The sequence below is a fragment of the Lipophrys pholis genome, assembly GCF_963383615.2.
Source record: "Lipophrys pholis genome assembly, chromosome: 12".
Lineage (NCBI taxonomy): Eukaryota > Metazoa > Chordata > Actinopteri > Blenniiformes > Blenniidae > Lipophrys > Lipophrys pholis.
Genome location: NC_137641.1, coordinates 6,999,422 through 7,016,025, shown reverse-complemented (window position 1 = coordinate 7,016,025; position 16,604 = coordinate 6,999,422). Strand labels below are relative to the sequence as shown.

The window sequence follows — 16,604 nt, the reverse complement described above, 5'->3', positions numbered from 1 at the left end:
CTGAATGTCTTCAGTGACAGCTCAGTTCTGGTTTAACTCTCCCCAGAATGCTTCGTTTTGCTGGATTAGCTCTCAAAAACACGTGTTGACTGTCTGAAGTCTGGAAAAGAAGCGAGAAACTTCCAAATAATGTCTGGCTTTGTGAGGTCAGATGGACAGTTGTTACTATTCCATCCGAGAGCGGTGGGAATAGTTTAGTATAGATAGCGATGCCAACTACTGTTAAACCCAAAAGAAGAAGAAGAAGAAGAAGAAGAAGAAGAAGAACCGTCCTCATCCAATAAATTCCTGCATGTAAACAACATCTCCCTCCCAGAGGGAAATATACTGTAGCACAGGGGCTGGTAAACGATTAGTCCAGAACTGCCCAAATCGATTCATCATAATAATGACTGCATTTGTTTGACTTTGTACTGTAATGCCTCGCGTTCCACCAGGGGGCGACAACAGCTTGTAGATCGGCCGCACCAGGCCGGGCGGAAGCCTCGCGGGCGGCGTCATGAACGTAAACAAGACGAGGGAGGGCGGCTCCGCTAAACGGAGCGAAGCTGATGCCGCACGGCCTCGCCTCCTCGTGCACGATCCTCGCTCATGTTCGGTCTGTGGTAAATAACGTGGACGAGGTTCGACTCCACATCACTCAGCTGAAGACTTTAGTCTCAGGAGCTCTTATTTGATCAATTGTATAGATAAATAGACATTTACACTGCACAATGAAACGCTTTCTTTGCTGGTCCCTCAACCTATAATAATTACAATTTTATTTTTTAAGGAACAGAATACGTACAGATAAATTGCTGCTAAATAAAATTTACAAAAATAAAATATTATATGCAGTCTCTATATTAAATTGATGCTTGTTATCGTGAAGTCTAATGTGACAGAATACATGATCTGTATTTCAATTTGTCATATTTTGAATACTATCATGCCATTATTATGATTATACTTTATTATATTTATTATATATTATACTTACTTACTTATACAGATAGTCTTAGTATAATAGCGCTAACATGTTTAAACGAATTAATGAGTGGAAGCTAAAAATATTTACATAATGTATACATAATTTGTTGTTATAACAGGGTTTACTTACTCTGTGTAATAAAGTACATCATGGAAACTTAAGTTGTGATTTCACGCTATTCTGAAACATCTGAAAAAGATTTCTAAATGTCTTCACTTTGGCAGTGCTGCTCCTCACTACCAGATGTTCTTCTCTATCTGCACCATCAGGCAAAGCCTTGTTCTTTGTGAGCACGTACAAGCATTTTGAACCTGTTGTTACTCCATAATAGTGTACCCCTAATAAAAGTTCTATTCACTGTCTATTCATTGTATTTTGTTGTCCATATTCACATTTATTTATGTGGTTAAAATGTATTAACATTTCATTTTCATTTCATTATGGAGCACCAGTTTGGAAGTATGCCAAGACAGGAGTTATTAAAACCGCAGTGCTCCCAGCATTGGTTGAGCGTGGAGCAAAGAAGGCAAAAGTCTGGAACATCTGTTTGAGGATGCTGTGACTGGTGACGTGAGTGAATCCATGTCTACTGGTTATATTGTGAAGGATGGGCTGTTAATGTGTAAATAAACGCAGCTGAATATTTTACTGGTTGAAGATTGGAACGTGGTTACACAGATAGTTATTCCAACACCATATCATAGTGGAAAATTGAATTGGCTCACGCTAATCCACTTACTGGTCACATTGGCATAAGAACGAAACAAAAAAACCTATGATTGCATTCTGTGCCATTTTTTTCTGGCCAGGCTTGAAGGGCGATGCTACACATTATTGTAGAGCGGTCACTGGTGCCAAGTCTGCAGAAAACCTAATCAGACCGTTCCTCCCACTCCTCTGTGTCCGATCTCAGCTGTTGGCGAACCTTTTGTGCGAGAGCTGGTGTAGGTCCACTGCTTTGGACAAAGTCGGGAAATAAATTTCAGAGGTGTTTTCAGTGTTTAAATTTACAACTCCAGTCATGGTGAAGGTGCTGACTAAGTCTTTCTCTTAGTTTGGGCGACCTCACGGGGTCCAGGTCCTGAAGCAGCTTAGAATAAAGCACTGTCATTCTCATGCTTACCACCACAAGGGTCAAGGCACCTTGGAACGTTTTCATCAGACGCTTAACACAATGCTTCGTACTTACTGTCTGGAGTTTGACAAAGACTGGGATGATGGGGTTCACTTACAGCTGCTCACTATACAGGAGGTGGTTCAGGAGTATCTTGGCTTTAGTCCTTCAGGGCTGATTGTTGCGCACACGGTTTGTGGCCCTTTGAAATTGTTAAAAATAAGCTATTGTGCTTGCAACTGAACAAAATCTGTTGGACTGTGTGAGTCGTTTTTGACAAAAACGTTGCAGTGCATGCAAAATCACAAAGAATAATCTTGCACAGGCCAGGATGAACTCTTGGTTTAATATAAATGTTCGGGTCAGGGACTTCAAACCTGGTCAAAGTGTTGGTGCTATTGCCCATTCCTGGCTCAAGTTCGCAGGCATGGTATTTGATCTCTACCCCTGACTGTCGCGGGGATGTGTATCGCCATCTGAGAAGCTGGAGAGGAGAGGAAGAAAAGGGGAGGAGGTGCAGGGTGTGTACCCAGAGAGGAGGAAGGTCAGACCTGGTGGGGAATGACAGACCCCAGACTGGCCAGAGGTGACCAGATGGAGCCACCTGAGGACCCGGAGGACCTTGACGGAGCCACCCTCCAGTCCAAGTGCGAGAGCCCACCTCGGGTGAGTGAGATGGCGGCCCTGCGGCAACTCCTGGAGTAGACGCTGAGAACCCAGGAGGAAGAGGCCTACAGGCAGGACCAGGGCTGGAGGAATGTCCAAACACAGCTCCAGCAGCGGCGGCTCCAGCGGCAACTCTAGCGGCAACTCCAGCGGCGGAAGTAGCATCCATGGCAGGGCACCGAGGTAACATGCCCAGGCTGGAGGAAGGGAATGATGTCGAACAGTACCTCACCACATTCAAGCGGCTGTCAACGGCCTACTGCTGGACCAGGGACGAGTGGGCTGTTCTCCTGGTGCCCTATCTCACTGGGAAGGCCCGCAGCGCAGACGTGGCAATGGACACGGTTGCGGTCCTGGACTACAACCGTGTGAAGGAAGCGATCCTTCGCAAATATTAAATAAATGAGGAGGGATATATTAATTTTGGAAACATCGACTACCACCTGATCCTTTGTTCATCCTCTCAACCACCACCAGGCCGAACACATCCCGAGTCGAGGTGAGCGCCTCTGTCCCTCACAAGCACATCTGTCGTCTTCAGCCCCCATACCACAGACAATCCCATGGTACTTTGCGCGCAGGAGGATGTGACGTAATCGTGAATGAGGTCCATTAGTTTCGCTATAGATATTAGTTTTACCTCGGCAGAACTGACATCTATCATTAGGTGGGAGATATTAGATAATCAGAATCAGAAGTAATTTAATAGTCTCTGGGGGAAAATCTTTAAATTATAGGCAAAGTTTGAGAAAAGTGTGAATGTAGAACCTTTAAAAGTTGAAAGTGACAAGGGTTGAACGTATGGAACAGCTCTTTGGCAAATATAATATGGTCAGCAACATCTAAGAATATCATCAAGAAAAATATTCCTAAAAGGAAATAATAATAATTGCTTGGATTTAAATAGCGCTTTTTTCAAGCTGACTCAAAGCGCATACAGAGACCATTATTCATTCACACCAGTCACACCGTTGGCCGTCTCTATAGAGCACACACTTTTAAAAAATTGAAACATGACAGGGAGAGAGATGACAGACTTTCTTCACTTCTGGGACATCATTCCCAGGTATAGAGACGCATATTACTGTTAGAAAACCATTAGAAAGTGAACTTTCCACTATGTGACCTCTGAAAGTTTGTAGGTGGCTCTGTGGAGCTAGGTTGGCACGCACATGTCTCAAACTAATTAGATACGTACATCTTCACCACGCTTGATTGTTGTGCCAATTTTGGTGAGTCCTTAATCATGTTGAGGCCCTGAAAGGCCCAGAAAGGCCCTGAATGGCCCAGAACAAGGCAATCGAGCATATGGAAATTTGCTGCACCGCCATAGACACGCCCTTGAGCATATGCCAACTATATTCACAGTATGGCCTCAAGGCTGTCCTTACCTAATCTGAGGCTGCTTGGGTCAACCATCTTATGGCTGAAAGTAGGAAAGAAGACATTTTCTTTTGCCAATAATGATTCCTTATGTTACAGGTCCGATCTGCATTCAGTCCCTCGGAAATCCTTGTGTGCTCGCGAGAAGTTTAAGAGACTGAGCTTCCAGGGTTTGACTATATGGACTCACGCGAGCCACCGGGAGGTCACAGTTGACTTTGTTGTTACAATATTCTTGACCTGCGTATGCGCAAGGATGATCATCCAGTGATTAAAGCACCGCCTCTGGTGTTCATCCTGGATTCATAGAACCCCAGTTACACACGTAACTTTCGTTCTACTGACGATTCTGAAGATGTAGTCTATGACAGCCTAATAGTTTGAATTTTGTCATTAAAGAAGTTTGCAAAGTCACAACTGCTTATTGTTAAAGGGATATGAGGTTTGCCAGAGCTGTGATTTTTTTTTTTGTCAGTCTGGCCATATTGCTGAAGAGAAACCTGGGGTTGTTCTTGCTTTCTTCTATTAACAAGGAATAGTAGGCAGTTCGAGTTTTGTGGAGGGCTTTTTTTTTTTTTTTTTTTCTAGATTAACAAACTATCTTTTCAGGACGTTTGAAATACTTCTAACTGAGTTCGATGCAATTTCATCTCCAGTTTTTGCATCAGTTTCTTTAATGTTCGCAATTGTTCATTATAGCAAGGCGCTCTTCTCCTCTGAGTTGTTGCTTTTATCTTCAGGGGGCAATAGAATCAAGTGTGGAGCTGAGTGAGGCTGCTGCTCCATTTACAACAAAACCAACCTGAGTGGGGCAATTGCTACCGCTATGGCAACTGTTTTCCACTGGATCTATAGATCGAACTGAAGTAAATATTGATGTGATTTTGTCCTTGATTTGGTCACAGCATTACCCAGGGCAGTAAATTCCCTTGGACCACCCCTGGGAACCGTTATAGATATGCTCAAGAGCTATGGATCGCAAACCTCAAGGTTGAAGTGTTAGACAGATCAATGTGTTGTTATATTGAGTTTTCATTCAATTATGTACAAGAAGGTGTTCCACATGAGGATCCAATGTGGAAATTAGTAAAAACCCACATGCAGGTAGTGCAAACAACCTGAACCTATTATCAAGTGCCAACAGCAGCCCATAATTAGACCGAGTGTGTCTGAGGAGTTTCCACACACAGCCAGCCAGTAGGTTGTCAGCACATTAAGTCAGTTGATGATGCATGGCTGCTCTGATCCTGCATGAATCTACATCCTGCAGCCAGACATTCCTGCTCCCATTAGTCAGAAGCCCCCTGACATCAGAAACCTGCACACTTCCTAAAGCTGCGCCTCAGTTTTTTTTTTAACTAACCCTAAAGACACCAGACAGGTGAGCAACACGTTGTGAGGTGACGTGTGCTTGATGAAGGAAACCTTTTGTTTTACATGCAGCTGGCTCTCTGAGTGTAGACGTGCAGAAGAAGTTGATGCAACTGTCAGTTTGTAAGCATGAATGAAATCATGGGCCGTATCCAGTGTGTGTGTGTGTGTGTGTGTGTGTGTGTGTGTGTGTGTGTGTGTGTGTGTGTGTGTGTGTGTGTGTGTGTGTGTGTGTGTGTGTGTGTGTGTGTGTGTGTGAGACAGACAGACAGACAGACAGACAGGAAAAGTAGACGGCACCATTCAAAGAGTTTTACATTGAAATAAACCATTGAAGGTAAGTGTAGTAACTCTATAATTTACAAACAACACTTAAAGTGTCTGACAATAAAAAGTAGTAAATGAAAGAAATTAACCACTAAAGCAGTCGGACATCATCTGAAAAGGTCAGTGACTATCTGAGCACTGGTCAGACTGCACTCAGTTTGTATCCAGGTACGTAGTGACAGGAATCCCGGGTCTTCGGATTACTTAACACCACTGAACCATGCTATCAAGTCTTTTGAATATTTTTTAATGACTGAACTGACCAGCCTCAGCCTTTTTGCCCATTGCGACAATGCATTTCGAGGGCAAACACATTTTCTTGAAACAAAATGTAGCTCTTACACTGGTTGTAAAGCATCAGAAAATGACGGCTTACTATTTAGACTCAAATATTTTTCAAGCCCTCAGGTGAAATGGACAGGGTAACGACAGCATCAGTCTCATCTTTTCCTGAGAATATCCAGAATGTCTTCTGCCGGAGAATTCCTCAGCTTGCAGCAGTTGGTGAGTGGGCTCAGAAACATGCTGCTCAAAATTAAAAGCTTCAGTCAATGTTAAAAGTTCCATTGCGGGACAAGATCAGCTGTTATCAACATGAAGGTTAAAATCCCCAAGGATTAAAACAGATTCCAACTTTATTATAGAGGACAAGACGTCACTAAAATCCTTTAAAAAGCCAGCAGCGGGGCCAGGAGGACGGTAGATCAACACACAGTAGGGGATAAGAACCCCACCTTGACCATCTGCGATTCAAAAGAAGAGAATTCTGGGACTGGATCACTTTGCATCTGTAATCATTCCTGAGCACAATTACCAGACCACCACCACGGCGACAGGGGCGGGGCTTCCCAACAGCAGAGCAACCAGCTGGGCAGAGTTCATTTAAATGAATAAACTTGTCCTCTCTCTGCCAAGTCTCCGAAAGACACATGATGTCCAGCTTTTCTCTTGAGAAAAGGTCGTTCAATGAATGAGATTTATTCGCAATTGAACAAGCATTCAACAGGCCAACGTGGATTGTAGATGACGTCACGAAGGCAGTGTGAGTGTTGCGCAGCGGGATCGGTCAAAGGCATGTCCAGCGGTCACATGAACGCCAGCTGGTCCATGAGGTAAAAGCCGGCACAAACACAGAAGTACGGGATTTGAGCAATTTTCACATAGTAATGTGACAAGATAATTTTTTTGTGCAATACATCCACCCCCATATTCTGTACTTGTCCACACTTATAGGCACCGTGTGCATATTTTTTATTATATTGTATTTTTATCTGCTTTTTTTAGTTTCTGCTATGTGTGCTTTTTTCTCTTTACTATCCTGTTGTACCACTGCAAATTTCTCCACATGTGAGATAAATAAAGGGATATCTTATCTTATCTTATCTTATCTTAAGTAAGTAAGTAAGTAAGGTTTATTTATAAAGCGCTTTTCACAGATAAAAAAATCACAAAGTGCTGTACATAAAATGGGTGCAATAAAACAGAACATACAAATTTCATAAAATACAGTAAAAGTGAAAGAAAGATTTAGCTAAAAGCTTTCTTAAATAAAAACGTTTTCAAGTGCATTTTAAAAAGAACTCGTGGAATCGAGCGTGCGGAGGGACAAGGGCAAGTCGTTCCATAGCCTCGGGGCTCCAGCCAGAAAGGACCGGTCCCCCCGGGTTTTAAAGGGTCTTTGGGACATTCAGGAGACTCTGGTCTGAGGATCGGAGGTTGACCCTGAGGTGTAGGGCCACAGCAAGTCCACAATGTACTGAAGGGCCTGACCATGCAGTGCCCGGAACATGAGAATTAAGTTAATTCTAAATTTGACTGGGAGCCAATGAAGCCGCAACCCAATGCTCAGACAGAGCGGGTGAATCAGGCTCGCTTCTTCTCCTGCAGCTGCTCCCTTTTTAAAATAAGTTTGAGCACCATCATTGGCTTTGTTTCTATCCAGCTCTCTGTGCAGCTGTGAGCCACTATCATCACGGCTCCTGACTCCTCCCACTGCAGCTCACCGTCTGTAAGCGTGGACTCTGGCCCCGTTTACACGACAACGAATACGAGTCTATCCGCAAAACGTTCTTCATTTTTGGGGGGGTCCGTTCACCAGTGTGCGGATCCACTGTATCCGCAAAGTTTTTATACCGCCTCCCAAGGTGGAAGGATTTTTCACGGTCGCTATTTCCTCCTGCAGAGACTTCCAGAAGCTATGGGGCCTGATACTGCGCATGCGCATCTCTTCCCCTTCTTTCTGCTCATCCACTTGTAAACAAACATGGCGGCCCGTAGTGGTATTACTCGCGGTCCTTATTCTAGTTTTATCGTCCATATCAGTAGTTTTATAGTTGAGACTCACCAGGGGTATAAATTTAGTATTCCTATATATTTTATTTGATTCTTTCTTTTTATTCTTTGGTTTTTATTTTCCTATTGCTGGGTGTATTTACTGTTTTTGTTTTGTGCCTGACAGGAGCTGTGGGCCCTTGGTGCGTGGCAGCCAGACCCCCTGGTGGCAGTGTTTCCCTTTTCTGTGCAGTGCCACTCGCATTTGGTGTCCTTGGTTTGGTGTCCTTGGTTGGGTGTCCTTGGTTGGGTGTCCTTGGTTTGGTGTCCTTGGTTGGGTGTCCTTGGTTTGGTGTGTCACATGGTGTTTTAGGTTTAGCACCTTTTCTGCTGGCTGCCTCGGTAAGACCAACCCTCTGCTTCCTGTACAGTTATTCCTTTTTGTTCCTCCCCAGCAATAGCAAACCCACCTGATCTCTGTATCAGTCATTAATGGTTGCCCTGGTTTTAATGGTTACAGTACCCCTTTTTAATGATTTAAAATGAAGATCATAGTGTGGGAAATCACGTCTCCAGCCCTGATTTGTGAGTGAATCTGCGAGTCCTACAATTATGTTAACTATCTCCTGGGGCGGAATTCCCCAGGTGGCGTTGTCTGCAATCCTTTTAATAAAAACACCCTACCACACTGCCACATTTGCATCGTCACCACTTCATCAGACGGGAAATAAACGGGCTAAAAACCATGATTGCTAACAGCATAGCCACAGTTAGCTCGGGTGAAGTGAGTGAGTGAAGCAAAGGTCAACAAAATGATCTTGTCACGCTCAAATTCAAAAGCTAAAGATTCGTGGGGACTTGATCCGCTCTTACTAAAGACATATAAAGAGGCCCTTACAGGACCAATTACGCATATAATCAATCAGTCGTTTAGAGAATGTGTATTCCCAACCTCCTTTAAAACAGCAATTGTAACTCCCATCTTCAAATCAGGAAAACAAAAAGGACATGAAGAATTATAGACCCATTTGTATACGTCCTGCAGTTTCTAATGTTATTGAAAAAATTGTTGCTGAACAGTCGATTGAGCACCTTGACAATAGAAATATGTTACGTCCCATGCAATTTGGTTTCCGATCCAAACATTCCACCGACACAGCATGTTGTTATTTCCTCGAGGTGATCAAATCCAGTCTGGACAAGGGAGGGGTGGTTGGGGCCATTTTCCTGGACCTGCTTAGGGCATTCAACACCGTTAACCACTCAGTGCTTCTCACAAACCTGCTGGATTTCAATCTCTCCGCAAACACTATCAGTTGGATTTAATCTTACCTCGCGGACCGTTCTCAGTGCGTAAGAATAAACGATAAACCTCACAGTTCAGATGCTGTACGACAGGGGTTCCTCAAGGGTCTATTCTGGGGCCGCTGCTCTTCAGCATGTACATCAATGACCTTCCTTCCATCTGCCATGACATTGAGGTCTTGATGTATGCCGACGACACGGTCTTCTTCACTCATGGTTCCGATGCAAATCTTGTAGCAGCTAAACTATCCAGGGCGATGAACAAAGTAATAATTTTCAGCCACAAAGTGGCTGAAAATGTCCTATCTCTCGCTAAACACAGAGAAAACTGTTATACTGTATTTTTCAAACAAACAAAATCAAGGTGTTCTCCCAAATATGTATATGAATAGTTATTTGATTAAAAACGTTTATGAAGTCAAATACCTAGGTGTGATTCTGGATCCTACATTTAATTCTAAGAATCATGTAAAAAAGATATGTCGTATTCTAAAAGTTAACATCGCCAATTTCAAACGCATCAGGAACTCTCTGTCATTGGAAGCAGCAAAAATCCTTTTTAAATGCAATGATCATATCACATAGTCTGTACTGTATGTCATCATGGTCTCAAGCCAAACAGATCGTGTTAAACCCTCTCAGATCACGACATAATCAGGCCTTGAAAATACTCGATAAAAAACCCCGGAGGTACCCCCATTGCAACATACTCGAAAAATACAGAATACTAAGCTTGGACAACTTAATCAGGTACTCTGATATCTGCCTGGTACATAAAATCCTCAATGATGCTGCCCCACCCCCTCTAAAAACATATGTACAGTGACGCTCTCAACTACCAAGCAGAGCATTAAGGTCTGTATCCAGGGGCGACTGCAATATTCCCAAAAGAAAGTCTGCCTTCTCTCAATCGGCCTTGTCATATAAAGCCATCAAAGAATGGAATGGGCTCCCAGACACTCTAAAGAATAACGCAGAATATCACAGCTTCTCACGGGCAGTCAAAGACTGGCTTTTAGACCACCAGTCCTGTTCACATTGATAGTACCAGACGGGTATTCGGCCATCAGATGGTACCCTCGTGGGTATCATCTGATTACCAGATTGACAGTGTTATAATGCCACCTCGTCTACATACACTGTACTAATAGGGTACAAATTAAATTATGGGTTATGTGGACTGGAAAAATAAACCAAAACTGTTGCACTTCATCTACTTTTGCTCTTTAAATAATGCTGCTATAGACTGTAACTTGACGATATTGCACTTGTATGTAACCTGCACTTTGTACTTGTATATTGCACTGATATTTATGAATTGCCTTTTATCGTGTAGTTTTAATCTGTTGATGTAATTCTAATCATGTCCGTGTAATGTCCCTTTTATCATGTAGTTCTAATCTTTTGAAGTAATCTTAATCAAGTATGTTTAATGTGCCTTTTCGCATGTAGTTTTAATCCTTTGATGTCATTTTAAATCTGGTGCAGACATCTTTTTTAATGTAGCTGCACGTTGTCCTTTAAATAAACTTATAAATTAAATTAATTATGGCAGCTGATGCTGGCACCACTATAGTGGGACTCATCAGTGACAACGAGGAGGCTCACTACAGAGAGGAGGTACAACACCTGACTGGGTGGTGTTCAGAGAACAACCTGCTCCTGAACACCACCAAAACAAAGGTGGTCAATGTGGACTTCAGGAGGACCAGGAAGACCGCCCCCTGTCCACTGCACATAAACGGTGAGAGGGTGGAGGTGGTGGACAACATGAAATCCCTGGGACTCCACATCACCAAGGACCTCTCTTGGACCGTCAACACCTCCCACCTGCTGAAGAAGGCACAGCAAAGGCTCTTCTTCCTCAGGAAGCTGAAACGGGCTGGTCTCTCCTTTCAGCCCCTGGTGAACTTCTACAGGAGCACTGTGGAGAGCGTCCTCTGTCAAAGGGCACAACAGAGGAACAAAGGAGATCCGTCCTTCCTGTAGCAATAAGATTGTATAACTCCTTGTTTTTCTGTTAATTTCATTCTTCTATCCATCACCGCTTCGCCCTGTATATGTTACTATTTAATGCTACTTAATGTAACTTTAGTCTGTCACATTGATATTTTAACATATGCTATTTATTTGAAACGATGTCACAAGAATTACCCTCTGGCATTAGTAAAGTTATTCTCTTCTATTCTCACTACAGTTCACCATATGACCCCTTCAGATCAAACAACAGAAGCTATAGAAGCGTTAAACAGTTAAAATAGCTTAAAAATGTAAAACGGTTAAACAGCCAAAGGGGCAAAATGTTAAAATTGCTTAACGATCTAAAGTGGCTAAAACAGCTGAAACTGCAAAAACAATCTGTACAGATAAAATAGGCTAATAATTAATGAAATGGGTAAAAACATTTGAAAGGTAAAATTGAAAAATAATTAAAAAGGCTAATGTATAATGGCTAAAACGACAAACTTTTCTAAAACTGCTGAATCCACAATAAATGGCAATACATTTTAGATTGCTAAAACAGCTAAACCAATTAAAATGGCCAAAACAGATGAAATTGTTAGAACTGAAACCAGAAGAAACTGTAAGAAGGACAAACTATAAAAACTGGTTAAATAGCTAAAATGTCTAAAAACGGCTAAATGCACATTGATACAAAGGTCGTCCCTTCCAGGATTTTGCCATTTTTTGTGATTGTTGCGGCCAAAATCCAATTAAATTCAAAATTCAGTTCAACTTTAATTGTAAAGTGTCAAATACTACAAAGTCATTTCAAGGCAGTTTAACAGAGAAAACCCAACAATTCCACATGAGCAACTGTTAAAAATAAAAACATCTTTCTAATAGGAAGAAACCTGCAGAACCAGGCTCAGAGGTGGCCAAATAGATTTCTTCCTTTTTTTTTTCACAGTAATTCAATTATGTTTTAAATAAATGACAAATGAACATTCTGAATTAATGAAATACTTTCACTAAAGTCCTTTTTTATGACCTTAACACGACACACAAGTGATTACCAGGACTACAAACATGTAAGAGTATGGGCTTTACTGAGGCTGAAACAGCTTCTAAAGTTTCATATTTAAAGTAGTTTTGAAATGTGTGTCATATTTCTGAAGTTTCAATTAGGATGGTAATGATTACAATACATTTTCAGCTGTTTATGTACCTGATTTTAGTGGTATAAAACTTTTTTTGATAGACTCGAATAAAATAGAATAGAAACACTTTATTAATCATAGAGGGAAACTCCTTAAAGCATTGCTCCCCACAGAATTAATAGAAAGAAAGTTGAATGATAAATTAGACAGGATAAAAATTAAATAAGTAAATTTAAATAGTAAAGCTTAACGTCTCTAATATAAAGACACAGAGGATGTAATTAACCAAAACACAGTAAAAACTATTCACCAGGAGGAGTTATAGTCTTATGACCACTCTTGTATCTCCTTTCTAAGCAGTTTAGCTTTATTTCCCGCTATTTTTTTAAAGCTTTTTTCATTCACAACACAACACACCACTAAGTTGGACTGCACCTTGCAGCGTTGTGATGCGACGCTCACAGAGACTGCACCTGCTGTCTGGGAGCAGCAGCCACTGCGTGGAGCACAGCGCAAGACCCGTTCCTGCACAAAGCATAATCGAGCGTTCAATAGTGCATTAAACACAACAGACTCCCCCCCACTCTTGTGTAAGACATTTAGAAACTCTTTTTCTGTGTCTCAAGCTGCAATCTTGGCCAATAAATGCGCCGATATGCCGACGCGAATGCAGAATTGGAAAGAAAAAAACGTCATGACGTGAGTCGCTGGTCATGATTGCGGAAAAGTTGCGGGGATTGGTTAAAGTTGCAGGATCTGTCGAATTTGCGTTAATAATTGCGGTCACAACATTGTGAATCCTAAAGGGTCTGATAGGTAAAATGAAATAGCTCAGTCATCCGAAACAGCGAAAACGGTGGAAACAACTTAAATTGTGAAAAAGCAACATTAGCGAAAAGACTAATATTGCTACAAATAACAACAAAAAAGGCCCAAAAAGACTAAAACTGTGAAAACTGTTATGCCTTTACCAGAATAATTGGTTAAAGGTAAAACAGCTAAACAACCCAGTCAGTTAAAATGGCTGAAACAATTAGTGAAAGAACTCACAACAGATGCAACAGCTGAAACACCTCAAATGGACTAAACTGCTAAAAGTGTTTATTTTCTAAACTTCATTTATGACATTTCAAAATGTCATCAATGCAACACAACATACAATTTTGAATGTTCAGAAAAACTATAACAAACAACTTTCATGAGATTTGCTATCAATGTTTTGATGCTCCAGATAAAGGCGAGCTTGTGAATGTGTGTGGGTGTTGTGGAGCAGTGTGCTGCTCTGATCAGCACTGTGGGAGTCAAAGGGGTTAAATCACGTGTTTCTGGAGCTGAGCTTGTAAAAATATGTCATCTGCAGAGGACAAAGGGAGCTGCGGCTGGGCTATAAGATCCAGCAGCTCTGTGAGCGTGCAGCACAGCGTCCCGCTCCGCAGCGCCGCGCACCGAGCCCCTCATCTTCACGGTTCGAACCCCGTCTGAGAGCGGCACCATGAGGGCTGCCCTGCTTTGTGCCACCGTTCTGTCCTTGCACCTTTTTCTCTGCGTTCAGTCCCTGCCTGTGCACAGCCGGCGAAAACAGCTGCAGGTGAGACACACACACACACACACACACACACACACACACACACACACACGCACACACGCACGCACGCACGCACGCACGCACACACACATACACACCCAGTCTTTAGAAGTTCAGCAGACTGACCCGTGTGTGCAGCTGCAGGAACAATAGAGGATGCTGAAACAGAAACTTGTATGATTCCGGAGAAACTCATGTGGGAACCTGTCTTGAAACAATTTGAAGCCTTAAACTAAATCAGGAAAGTTTGACAGAATGAGAGAGAGCAGGTCTTAATGGGGCTTTCAACATTAAAAAACAATCTTTACTTTTTCTGTTCTGTGGCTCTTTGTTGTCTGTGCTTAGGGAGCCACTCCTGGCTCTACAGCTCCTCTGCAGCGGCTCCTCTGCAGCTTTCATTCAATCCCTTGTTAACGACGATGAACAATGTTATCTCATTTTTGTTCAAGGACAGCCAATGTTTAAAGGAGGCTTTTATTGAGGTGACAGATGTGAATATATCAATTCTGGGTCACCACTCTAGCATGTTAACGATGTCGTTTTCAGTGTTTCAGCCGTTGCCGTGTAAACGCAGATATTTTCTGAAATGAACAAGGCATTGTCACTTGGAACACTGCCATGTAAACGCTATCTCATTTGCTTTTACTACCCACTACTGGAAGCAGATTTAAATAAAGATATAACAAGTAAAATGACTATAAAGGTAAAACTGCTTAACGGCTAAAACAGTTAAAATGGACAAAATACTTTAAATTGATAAGCTCAACCGGCTCAAAATAGAAAAAAAGGCTGAAAAACCGAAAACTGCTGAAAAATTTAAAACTGTTAAAATGGCAAAAAAAAATCTGAAAATGTTTAAAAAGGCTTGCAAGGATAAAACAGCGAAATGCCTTCAACAGCTAAAATGCTAAAAAATGCTAAAGATTAACAAGTCAAAATGGTTAATAAAACAGCTTAAAAAAGCTCAAATGGCTGAAACACAAAATAATAGCATCATTATAAAAGTAGCTAGAATGTGTGAAACAGCTAAAATGGCTAAAAGGGTTGAAAAGGCAGAACAGTTGAAATTGCTAAAACATCTTAAATGGCTAAAAGTGGCTTAAGCTGATAAGACAGCTTTGACAGCCAAAACATCTAACTGTAGTAAAATGTCTGAAACAGCTCCAATGTCTAAACAAACAGCTAAACTATTAAAAAATAGTTAAATACAGTAAAACAGCTAAAACGTGTAAACGACAAAGTCGATGAATAGGCAAAACCAGATGTAAATGTCAACAGTTCCTAATTATAGTTGTTCCATTTAATGAATTCAACATAAGTTATATTTTGCTAGGAAACACTCTTAAAAACTATTAATAAAAGTTTAGAAATTGTTATTGTCTCTGTGAAGGTTCAACGTGTTTTGCGGCTCCAGATTGTGTTTATTTGGTGAAAAATGGGCAAAAGGTTACAGATGCCCTGCATAAATCACTGTCCACATGCAGAGCACATTAAGCATTACCCAACAGGGTCATCACTCAGTGGAAGCCTGTTATTACTGCCGTGCAATGGAAACCTGATCAGAAGAGATCTCCTGCTTCAGAAATGCTTTCTAGTTGAGTGTTGTCACTGAGCTCCGTTCATGAAGACGACTGGAGCCTGAAAGTGTGTGCAGCCCGATGAAAGCCAGACCTGCTTTGTAGTGAGAGACACTCAGATTATACAGGCAGGGGCAAGTCACTGGTGGAGGGCAAAAAACCCAGAGTGCTGACTGCGGGAAAAATGGAAAAACAGGACACACACACACACACACACACACACACACACACACACACACACACACACACACACACACACACACACACACACACACACACACACACACACACACACAGAGTGACTGAGCTTCCTCTGTGTGCACACGGAGCAACGCTGCAGCGTCAGTCAGGCATCCCCATTCTCCATATGAATCCTTAATATTTTTAATCCCAACAGCTAAATGAGAAAAAATTCATGTGACTAAGATTGCTGAGTTTAGTTTTATAGCTAATGGTGTGTGTGTTTGAGCCTGGTGGATGCACTTCACTGGTTTACTTATCATTAATCTATTTGTCAAAAAGTTAAACACACACTTTGTACTTGTCTATGTATTTGTTTTTGTCTGCTACATTTCTAATTTACGGATTGGTAATGCCATACGTGATCTGACCTGTTATAGCTACTGAACCACACCTTTTTTGTGAGCAAATTTAACTCAAATTAGAAGAAATTTCTATTCAAAAATTTGAGATCCGAAGGGAAAACCAATCTGCCATAAGATTATGACCTCCAGTCATTAAACGGGACGTGTTAGTAGTAGGAAAATAATGGGTAAAGTCATATTATGGGTCAAAGCAGCTTCATGATTGCAGATTTTGTGGGGAAAATATGTGAATCAGAAAACAGTTTGTTTTGGAGAGAAAAGGGAACCTACATAATATCAGCAGGAGGACATTATGTTATGAGGCTGTAAGCAGCCTGAAAAATTAGGTT

At 41.7% G+C, this 16,604-nt stretch overlaps 1 protein-coding gene across 1 annotated transcript in view; it reads left to right on the top strand.

Moving 5' to 3' along the window:
• Positions 1-14,000: 14,000 nt before the first annotated feature.
• LOC308117911 (stromelysin-3-like) overlaps positions 14,001-16,604 on the top strand; it is a gene marked incomplete at its 5' end in the record, with an annotated part of 41,413 nt that continues 38,809 nt past the window's right edge. The window contains one exon of the mRNA XM_080477031.1: positions 14,001-14,096. Within this exon, the coding sequence (XP_080333157.1) occupies positions 14,001-14,096 (96 nt within the window). The remainder of the gene's footprint in view (positions 14,097-16,604) is intronic.